The sequence below is a fragment of the Ostrinia furnacalis genome, unplaced genomic scaffold, assembly GCF_004193835.3.
Source record: "Ostrinia furnacalis isolate ACB-3 unplaced genomic scaffold, ASM419383v2 OfSCF0767, whole genome shotgun sequence".
Taxonomy (NCBI): Eukaryota; Metazoa; Arthropoda; class Insecta; order Lepidoptera; family Crambidae; genus Ostrinia; species Ostrinia furnacalis.
Window position 1 is genome coordinate 992,482 of NW_021131006.1, and position 11,522 is coordinate 1,004,003.

General features: G+C 33.9%; 1 protein-coding gene across 1 annotated transcript; it reads right to left on the reverse strand.

Moving 5' to 3' along the window:
* Nucleotides 1-270: 270 nt before the first annotated feature.
* LOC114349976 (distal membrane-arm assembly complex protein 2) lies at nucleotides 271-3,833 on the reverse strand. The gene is made up of 2 exons (XM_028300590.1): nucleotides 3,268-3,833; nucleotides 271-2,029 (listed from the first exon to the last, which is right to left on the reverse strand). Exons 1-2 carry the CDS (start codon nucleotides 3,675-3,677, stop codon nucleotides 1,600-1,602), a joined length of 840 nt encoding a protein of 279 aa, XP_028156391.1. The 5' UTR covers nucleotides 3,678-3,833; the 3' UTR covers nucleotides 271-1,599.
* Nucleotides 3,834-11,522: the final 7,689 nt, after the last annotated feature.

Consider the following 11,522-nt stretch of genomic DNA (forward strand, 5'->3'; position numbering starts at 1 on the left):
AATTCGGAATAAGTGATTATCTTATTTCTTTATATTTATTAAATAATTAATTGCCTTTTAGTTTAGAATGGATAAACCTGAAGCATGGTCACACAGCAATATGAAAGACTTTTAACATTAAACAACACTATAATTACCTGTCGGTAACTTATCATATTACTATCTAAATAATAAATTATTTTCTCTTTTTACTATGTAATGCCTGTAGGTAGCTGCTTCCTAATTGTATAATTTAGCATCTATCATAGTAGCTTTCAGTGTGCACTGGACATCATCTATTTTCTGAGGCAATAAAATGAATACAAATTGTCATAATGAAAGCAATCGTGATAGAAGTTAAACTGGACAACTAGGGCTCTGGTTATTTAATATCAATTGTATTGTTGTTGACTACATCGAAATGTGTGAAGGTCTATTTGTATCAGATTACATTTAATAGAAATCAATTTTAAATACACTTATTTTTAAATGTAAAGATTTGTAACGAATGATCCATAGATATGAATGATGTTTCATTAACATAATGGTAGTTTATTGATTTAGATAGTTCAGCAGTTACGTTGATTATATATTTTAATCAATTAACATCTATAATTATGTGTGTTCACAGCACACAGTTTTTAATTTTCAGATGATTCACATATAATTATTTTATTACACAGATTTGTTGCAATATGTTTTTAACATAGAATAAAATTAACAAATTTTGTTTAACGGTTTATAATTGCAATGGTTTGTACTGAATGTTTCAATCTGTTTTAATACTGTCCATTACCTGATTTTAGAAGTTTGTTGAGGATACTTCAGTTTTGGAGTTATGTTGTGTTCTGAGTGAATGTATTTTTTCAGTGTGTTGTTGTAATAACAAATATGAAACAAATCTTAATGCAAGTAATAAGCTGCATATTATTAGTGCCTTATTGACTTTCAAAACTTAGTTATAAACAAACATGTTGTTTTGTTTGTTAAAAGTATTGTTTTTCGAGATTCCACTCCTAGGGTTTGTCAGTCAATAACAATGGATAATACGCAGTTTTCTTTATTAGACTGAATTTACTCTGTTGCATATAACATTTAGTGTTATATATTTTAAGAAATATTAGCAATTACCTGAAAAGGACATTTTTAATAAAGCATTTCATATTCGTTATTTATTTCTTCTAAATAAGGCATTAGTCTAATTGTTTAGTCAAAATGTCGTAATTGTAAATATCTTGTTTAGAAGTTTTATTTAGATTTAAGTGTTCAATTTAATGTATGTTAGATTGAATTAGACAAAAAATCATCAGAGGAAATATCTGAAACAATAATAATCACATTACACATGATTTTCAAATGTTTAAGAATCCAACTAATGGACCAAATAAATGGCACTTAACTTAGACAATGTAATCACAAAACAAGAATCCATTGTGTGCAGGTATAGCGCATCACCCATAACATTGTGGACAGTTTGTTTAAGCATATTGGATCATTGTACGAACTTATGTTAAAATATAAAAACCTCGAAAACAGTATTGTATTTTATTTATTAACCTTTCTCACATTACAAATAAATTAAACTATAGGCAGGCAAAGATAGAATAGATAGTCCTTCTATTATTTAGATGGAGGAATTGCTTTTATAAGAATATTAGGGTTTTCTTCTTCCAACAATGATAATGCTGTTTGAAGTTTTATATCAGGTCCTGGATCTGTGATGACTAACATTTTGAGAGCTGACATCCTTGCTAATGCATATACACCGCCAACACAGAGGTTACAGCCGCTAATATCAAGAAATTCCAAAGTTTTTCCAGTGAGGCCTGCTATTCGGTCTAAACACCACACATCTACATGTTTATTGTTCTTAAGCGACAACCATCTTAAGAAATTAAGATTAGTTAAATTCTCAAGCCCTTCGTAACGAATTCCATTGTGATGGAAGTCGCTGCAGTCTATAGCTTCTACATAATAACCATCTGTAAAGGTATTAGGCAGTGTTAGATTTGTAATGTTCCCTCTTATCCATTCAGTTTTTCCCTTTAATCTGTAAATAATACAAACAATGAAATAAATATACAGGGTGACTGGAACTGAACCCGCCATAGCTAATACGCGTATAGAGGAGGTCATTTGCTAATTATTGAACCTTACTTTCTATGGCTAAAGTTTTATAGTTTAGGAGATATGTCAATTTTTATACTTTTTTCAGATTTTTCCGAAATTTGACCTAAAAACTGCTTAATTTTTTTTTTGCATGATTTTAACCGATTTTTTTATTTGATACTAATATCGAATAAACCTTTAGTCAAATAAAATAAATTTCAGATCTAGATAATGATTCAATAACTAGTTACGAGCCGCCAAAGTTCAACAAAAGTACAAACCACGATAAACAATTCAAGTTCGAATTCGATTAAAAAAAAACCAATGGTGATAATGTATTGCCATTGATCTTAAAAATAGCTCTACCTTCTCTCCTTTCCAATGATATATCACACGTAGTAATTAGATACTGAAATTTATTAAAAATTCAAAGTTTATGGAAGAAAATGGAGTAATAATACGAAAATTATCCATACAAAGTTTCTTCAAATATCTCATATTTTCTGCTATACTCCTTTTCATAACTATTTTTGTGTTTTTTGAAAAATGAATTTAAAAATTTTAATCACATTATGAAGAAAAGAGTTTAAAAAAATTCAAAACCAACTTTGTATGGATAATTTTTGTATTATTACTCCATTTTCTTCCATAAACTTGGAATTTTTGACAAATTTCAATATTTAATTACAACGTGTAATATATCATTGGAAAGGAGAGAAGCTAGAGATATTTTTAAGATTATTGGCAATCCATTATCACCATTAATTTTTGTTTCAATCGAATTCAAAGTAGATTTTTTTATTGCGGTTTGTACTTTTGTTAGACTTTGGCGGCTCGTAACTAGCTATTCAGTCATTATCTGGATCAGAAATTTATTTTATTTGAATGAAGACATATTCGATATTAATATCAAATAAAAAAAACTGTTGAAATCACAAGAGAAAAAAAATTTAAGCAGTTTTTAGGTCAAATTTCGGAAAAATCTGAAAAAAGTATAAAAATTGACATATCTCCTAAACTATAAAACTTTAGTCACAGAAAGTAAGGTTCAATAATTAGCAAATGACCTCCTCTATACGCATATTAGCTATGGCGGGTTCAGTTCCAGTCACCCTGTATAAATGAAAATTAATTTCTAAATAATTTATTTATATGATCACGTCATGTAATCAAGCTTACCTTACTGCGGCATATCGATAACAGAAAAAATGTACTGCAGCCAGATTGGCTCCTAAAGTAGCTACTCGTTCAGGTATATACTTTTGATTTTCAATTTCTTGTAATTCTTTCATGCTGCTCCACCAATCTTTTATTTTCTGCCGTGTTACATTGGGAATTTGTGACAAAATAAACATAATATCTGGACTGGGATTTTTCTCCACGAAAACTGATAATTTGCTGGTAAATTCACCTTCCCTTTTCACCCAGGGTTTCCGCCAGTCGGGGTACTCCTGACCGTGGACCATGCGTGGTTTCTCACCCTCTTCATGGCGTTGGTAAATCGACTTTTCGTTTTTATCACAATAATAGCGCCTTGAGGTTATGGTGAGCGCTCTGTAAAGTATACTTGTTTTTGAGGTTAGCGCCATTATGTAATCTGTATGAGGATATCGACCATAATTTTACACCAGTAAATAAGTATGGGTTTGTTCAAAATATTAATAATTAAATTAAATAAAATAAATGTTAGGAAATGAATTTGATGTATCAAATTCGTCTACCAAAATCAGCTGACTGACATTGACAAGTAGTGACTGACACTGACAGTGAGTTTTTTAAATAAGTTCGAAAAGACACGGACAGGAACCATGCACATTTGAACAGTATTTTGTAATCTCCACAAGGCAAGGATTTATGTTTTATTTTTATCTATCTATGGTTCAAGATAGTCGTCTCCAGTCGACTCAGTCTCAGATGGCTAGCCTATAATACTGTGTGTTTGCCAGAGAGGGGGAGACCGGATATATAGCGAGACATCATACGATTGTAGAGAATAGAGATGGATACAGTTCTCTGTATCCACTTTTCCGCTTCAATCGACGTGGACGCATCAACACAACACTCTGCCAAGAGCAAAACGATTGAGAAGAGAACATAATACTAACACCAAGTTCAATGCTGCTTATGGTAAATTAGAATTAATAAATCAACTAAATTGTTATGTTTAAATGGAAAAGAAGAAAGCATGCATATGTAGCTCTTATTTGCAGTCCTTTTCCTTTCGAAATCATTTTGAACGACACAGTTATAAGTAAATTACCCTCGAATTGGGCATTTGCCAATCAAATCCGTTGTTTGTTTGTTGTCAATTTTCAAAAAGCAAAATACGTGTAGCGACTTTCGATGACATGGCATTCAATTGCTCTCCCAATTCAACTCTCAATTTGCGTTCGTTAAAAATTACCTATATCCGAGTGCTTTTTGTAGATTTTTCATGCACAAACGACTCGAATGCACGTGATAATTCACAGCAGGTATAGCTAGTCCCAGTTGGATTTTACTTTAACTGCGTAAACTTTTCAAATGGGTTTAAAAGCGCACGAATGATGTAAATTATCATAATATTTATTAGGCAGATAGGTATCTGCCTAATACATAATTAAGCATGATAAAATCTTTAACATACGTACCACTACGTACTATCAGTAGGTACATACACCGTAATGGAGGGGTAAATGGTGAATTTTTAGTTAATTGTGGGTAGTTAGACAAACAAAGAAAGTAGTGAAATATGTTGTGCGGAGTCACTGGTCAAAAGTGTCGATTTTAAATTAATTTTAGTAAAATACAAAATGAATGTTTAGGTAGGTAATGAGTTTAATAAAATATGTGGTCGTGGACCGTATTGAAGTTAAACAGTGAGTTCAGAGTCATGCTTCGAAGTTCGGAGTTTAAAAGCAAAAGAATTTCCTTACAAGTAAGTACTTACCTACCTAAGTTAATTTTTTATTTTGAAATAGGTAATATATTACATAAATTCATAACATTAAAACAATGTTCATAAAATTAAATTTTCTACTCTTATTTCAAAAAACAAAATACAGAGTCATTGTAAAGTCGGTCAGGTTCATAGTAATTAATCTTGCTACATTTGCGTATCAGAGTGGCGAAATTTTCGCATTTACGAGTCGTTTGCCCTCAGTCGTCGCGGCTAGAGATGTATTATTATGAATTTAATATATATCTCCGGCTATGGATCATTAGTGTCTAGATCCGTAAATAAATAAATAAATAAATAAATAAATAAATAAAATAAAGTTTTAACAGACCTTCCGAGCAACTGCACTCAGGAGGATTTGATGAGTGCTGCTGACAACGCCACTCTTGTGGCGGAGTTTTGGGCTGACACTGTGTAGGTTTGTTGTCGACACGAAAAGAAGAAGAAGAAAAAACCTCCAATTATTTCGACTCAGTACGGAGCGTAATCTAGTTTATTGATAGCATAGCAAAACACACAACACTGATTTTACGTTTAAGCTAAAACATGTCATTTGGTTAGGCTGGCGCAGTAGGGTAAAAAGTAGAGTGCTTTAGGTTGGATTCGAATTGACCACCTTTCGCTTGTAGGTAGCTCATCGTACCAAGGATCCTTCCTCGTTCCTCCATCCTTTCTTGGATCCAAGCTACTTAGGTGTAAGACATAGACCGAACCGAGAACTCTCTTTTGTTTACAAGAAACTTTCTAAAATCCGGCGGGTATGAGTATCTGGCACATCACTATCACTACCAGGACATGATTAAGGCAGTATTATTGTACTTCGCGGAACATATTTCAGCGGTACATTACTTCGTTGGCACACAGCCAGTCCGCCTGATGTATCCCTATTAGTTACTTCCGATCTATTAATCATAATTCAATGATCCCGATGAATTGGCTCGCATTACGCATTAATCACGACGGTTTAGGGAAACTATGTATTTATGGGACCATTAACATAATGCCTATGGTTGGGGTTTGGTATTCTTCCTTTTATCTATTGATTCCGTTCATCCGTGAGGAAATAAATATTATTATTATTGAGGAAGAAAGACATTATGATTAAGCATGAAATAACAAACTTATTATGAGGATTTGTTGATTACTTACGTAGGTAATATTTATTTAACATACCTAGGAAATGCCATTAACGCATTCCTAAAAATACTTGTATTTTTGCATCGGCTACCTGGGCGGAATAACAATCCCACGTGAAACAATAGGCCATGGGCAAAAACAATGGCCATACTCAGCAGGAACTTGCAAATAGTTTCCTTTATACATTTCATCTGGACAAACTTTTTTATTTTGCCGTTCCAACCGTCCAGGGTAAATTTAATTATCCCACAGCTAGCACATAAAGCTTTTATGTTTCTGCATTATTTTCAACTGAAGGATTGCAATAGCTCTTCGCAGCATCCTGTTGCGGACACTGTATTTTAATTATGTGTCGTGAAATTTTCTCTTTGAAATATTGGGGTTAAAGCAAATATTAAAACTTAAACCAGTTCAGTTAGATACATGGGGTAACTTCACATGCATTAATCTACACCTGCAATACAAGCGACACGTTATGCATACAAAATAACGAGAACATGACGTATCATGCATCAATATCTACTCCACAAATTGGTTCCAGCACTTCCAGCGGTGAGCATATCCAACTTTATAATTCTGCAGCGTGGGCCACTTCTGGAGATTGGTTTTTAATCAAATCTGGGCGACGCTGAGGCCCGTGAGCATTTTCCAAGTTGTCCGACGCCTCGGCGGATGGGACGGGACACTTCGTCGTTAATCTTATTCCCGCAATGCGAATGATCTAACGTTTAGGACAGAGATTGGACCGAGGATGTGTGAGCTAATCCCGCTTAGCCAGCAGTAATGGGACAAGATACCGCGAGCTAATAACGTAACGGCTTCTAAACGAATTTGTGCGACAAGTTTGTTGTTTCAGACGGACACCGTCTGGGAAATTCCAATTTAAGAAATAATCGCATTCATCTAAGAGGTTTCACGGATTAGTTTAGACAAAACCGAACGGAATTGCTTGAGATGTTCAAATGAAATGGGAGCTTAAGTTGGTGGAAAACTAATTTCGGTTTGAAAGCAAATTGAAAAATATTAGAGGTGGTGGAAAATAAAATTCTCCTTCTAAAATTTGAAACCTTCGGGAAACTAATGAGAAAAGATTTTAATTTTAATTAGAATGATGGATTAGCATTTCGAGGTATTTTACCCTAATTTGATAAACGGAATAGAATGAGAATAGTAAATAGGATGCATTACTGACCTCGGTTAAATGAAAAGTTTTAGTTTTAGAGACATCCTACCCTAACTGAAAGTTCGCGGCAGATGGGAGGAATCTGGGTCTTCGCACTAAGTTAGTTGTGGTTTCTGGGAATCTCCCGAAATTCCACAACTTCTCGTGACGCCGGGACTTTTAGGGGATTGGTTCGAACAATTCGTTATACTGTTTACTGCACAGGACACAGTTAAAGCTAGTGGTTCTCGATTGCAATTAAGAAGAAAGTCTCCTCTCTTGTTCTTCTACTTTGTGAATTTCAGTTTTTTTTTAAATTTCCTATGACGACGACAGCTGTTTTATTTATTGATTTGGCACAATAAACATTCGGTAACCATAACCAGTGATATGGAGTAACTAGAAAGGAACTCTATCTTACTTTGTGGACAGTTCTGTTTCTATCAAAGAGCACTAGGGATGCACAGGAGGGTTTGCGAGATGCAGTCGCATTAGGTATGGCGGGCGCGCGCGCTGTGTCAGCGAGCCCAGATCGCGACGTGACGCGGGGTACACTCGGACTCGAACTTTGACCAAATTACTGAAGCTTTTTTCAAAATTGCAATGTCTAAATATGGACAGTAATTGTTAGAAGGTTGCGGGAAGCCGCTAGGTGTAAATGGCTCTTTTTGGCGTTTTTTAGGCGAGAAGTTGATGATAATTATCATTGTAACAATTGATCCATGTCAAAAGTCTACTGCAGCTGTTCACACCATCTTCCTATACGACAAAATAAGAATTAGCAGTCAACAAGAAGATATTGTGGAAGTTACAAAATAATGAAACAGCAAAATATGAATAAAAGTGACGCTTACGAGCATAAATAAAATAAAATCTACGATAACCGGTTTAAAGACATGCAAGAAGAGTAAAATCGGCGAAAAAAGACAAAATCCGGTATTGGTGCCCTCTTATTGGTTTTTTAGCATTCAATGGCCAGTGTTGAAAAAGGAGAACGCAGCGAAAAGTGAAAGATCCAAAAGTTGGCTGCAAAAACGGGAAGTTAAAATAAATTGCTGGTTTCTCCAGCTGAGTGTACAGCTACAGTAAACAGGGTCGGAAATAAAACTAAGTAGATGGCGCTTCTGTGGCGACTCTTATCTAATCTTAATGGCAGCACTTCTCGTCTTGATTTAAGGACTAATTTAGATAGCTTTTAGTTCGACTTTGGAACGTTATTAAATTTATAAATAACGTGAAAGCATGTGCATTGATTTTCAATGAACTTAGTAAAGGTGTTGTTTAGTTACCCATTAAATAAGGCTTTACAAGACCACAATTGACTAAAGAAAACAGGAGGAGAACACAATAAGATAAACGAAGATAACGTGTACTAAAATCGCAATTAAAAAAAGTATTTTTTTCCCTTAAACATTTTATTATTACTATCACATAATATTGTGATAAAAAATATTTTAAATATTATTTGAGACTGTACTTTAATAAATTTTTTTTAACTGTACTTTAATGCTATTTAATATGGAATAATGTAGTTACCGTAAATAACGAAGTGTTTTAAATGCAAAAACTATGTCAGTTAACGAAGTGGAATTAGCAACACACAGCGTGGACGGTAGTAGGGTCATGAAGCCTGTTTCCATCCACCTAGTAATTTGTGTCAAAAAATCACTCTTTCAAAACAGTAAAAAATACTTAGGATTTAAAAAAGTAACTAAATTCTTGGATGTATGTTAAAAATAGTCTTATGACCGATTTTATAGTCTTACATGTTAATAATTTAAAATACGGTTAATTAAAGCATTCATAAGAAGCTTGTGATTATGTTAGTGTTTTTAGTTATTTTACAGTGATAGAGTTAATTATCCGTCGTTTGCACGCCAAAAGGGCAGTGGACGCAAACATGCGCCTTGACCCTAGCACAGGATTGTTGGTCTTTCAAATAGTTTCATTTGCAAAACAAATTGCGAATCAGCATAGAGTTTGGCATCACAGGGATTGCGTTCACCTGCCCGTGTGTTAAATGTAAGAAAACAAGTTGACAGCCCCGCATTTACAAGTCAAAAGTGCGAGTTCCATTCACGAAGGGGAATTCTAAATACAAGTTGCGAATGCTAGATAGAATGGGAGCACACGTTTTCTAGGGCTTATTTTGAAAAAATCATACTGTAGTTATTATAAAATTGCATAAATTAGTGGAATTTTAAATTATTTATTCAACTTTTTATTCAATTTTATGTCAGTGTATGTTAAAGGGCACTAATAAATAAATAAATGAATATCCTTGGATATCTAACAAACTAAGCAAAGCTTGTACTTAATTACTTTTTTTGTAAATACGTACATATGTATTATACATACATAGTAACACCCAGACCCATCACATAAATTAAAATTAATCATTTCAATTTCTGCCCGGCCGGGAATTGAACCCGGGACCTCTCGGCATAGTAGTCCGTTCTGAACGGCCACCGAACACCAAACGGCCGACAAAATTATGAAATGTGTATTATTTATGAATAAAAAACTAATGAAACGTGTATTATTTAGAGATGGTTATTCTACGAGATAAAGTAGGTAAGTACCTTCCTAACTAACACTGAACACTCAGAACGTACCAATAAGTACTTAAACTCATACAAACTTTTTGTTGTTCCAGTAGGTTTTATTTTGAAGCGGCATCGCATGTGTGCAATAAACTTTAAACTAATACCGCGTCCGCAGTGTATAGCCAACTTTAAAACGAGTCATTTCAAAACAATTTCTGTCAGAGATTTCCCAGAGGGCAGCACTGTATCACCATAAAATGGTTTGTGTAAAAATTGACATCCAAAAAGCTTTTATGGCACAGTGATAAAATACTATTTTGTTTCCGCATTATTCTAAATCATGTTTACACAGTGTTTTTTAAGCCATTCAGAGCTGCTTCTGGGTGATATTTGAAACTGTAGAATTCGCCAGGAAAGTACTGATTTAATTCAAAATCTAAATGAACTAGAGATCTTAAGCAAAGATTATAAGCATTAAGTTGTAATGCAGCTAAACTAACTATGCAGTTTGTAAGAAAACTAAATTAATTAAACCGTTTCGAGGTAGGCGTATTATCATCGGTATGTAATTGTGAAGCGTATCTTATCTTGAAAATATGTCAGAAATCTCAAAGAAAAATCAAACCGTTTAATTGACGTCTTTAGGAAGGGTAACATCTTCTTTTCTTAGTCTTCATAAATATTCTCATAGACCTAGGTTTGGTTTTTAAGGAGCTGCAGTAGATGACCTGTCTTTTATAGTATCGACGATAGTGTCCTAGAAACTTTTTATCAACCTATTCCACAAAGACCACGGTGGTTTAATCAACAAGACCTAGTTTTATAGGTCCCTGGTGTCTTTAATAGGCTGTATCCTTATTTAACTTATTGCCGGTCATTATGTTCATAGCTTAATAGTACCAGTAATTAAAGTCACAATTCGAGTACGCAGTAAAAATTTATAGCACTAGAAACCATTCCGAGGTCTGTGGGCACGGTGTCACTGCAAGGAAATTGAATAGTGCAGATATTAGGAACAGTCTAGAAATCTACTCCATTTATGAGTCCTTTTGAATATTATGAGTCCGTTTTATAGCACCAGACAGGTGATATTAGTATAGTATGAATTAATCTTAAAGTGAAATAAATTGAAAAAATTGAATCGCCTAAGGTGGGAATTGACCCCTCGTGCTTTCGCTTGCCGGCGACTTAAAGTGCCTTTGAACTACATATAATTACTATCGTTCGTTCGTTTCAGCCAAATGACGTCCACTGCTGGACAAAGGCTTCCTCCAAGGTTTTCCACAATGCACGGTCCTGCTGCTACATAATTACTATAAAATGATATAAATGTAATATGATATTCCTTCACTGAAATAGTAATAAGATCGTAACTCGTCTGCAAATTGGTGATTGATGAATATGCTACTTTATTTAATGTACTTAATTAAACCGTAGAGCCAATTACATTAATGAAAGGACATCGAAATTAACATTTCAATTTATTGGTAGAGATACAAAACAGGCTGGGAAAATATAGACTGATTAAATGTACGATGCTACGAAGCTCTACTACGGCGTAGTGTCTACTACGAGGTAGCTTCAGTTACGAGTTTGTTCTTATACTACAAATATTTTCATCCATGATGAAAATTATAAATGCTTATTGCTT

What these genes read in the sequence shown, in the direction of transcription:
- LOC114349976 (XM_028300590.1), bottom strand. Translation starts at nt 3,677, where the DNA reads ATGGCGCTAACCTCAAAAACAAGTATACTTTACAGAGCGCTCACCATA. An exon ending in TATCGATATGCCGCAGTAAG is followed by an intron (nt 2,030 to 3,267) that starts GTAAGCTTGATT and finishes TATTATTTACAG; the next exon opens with ATTAAAGGGAAAAACTGAAT.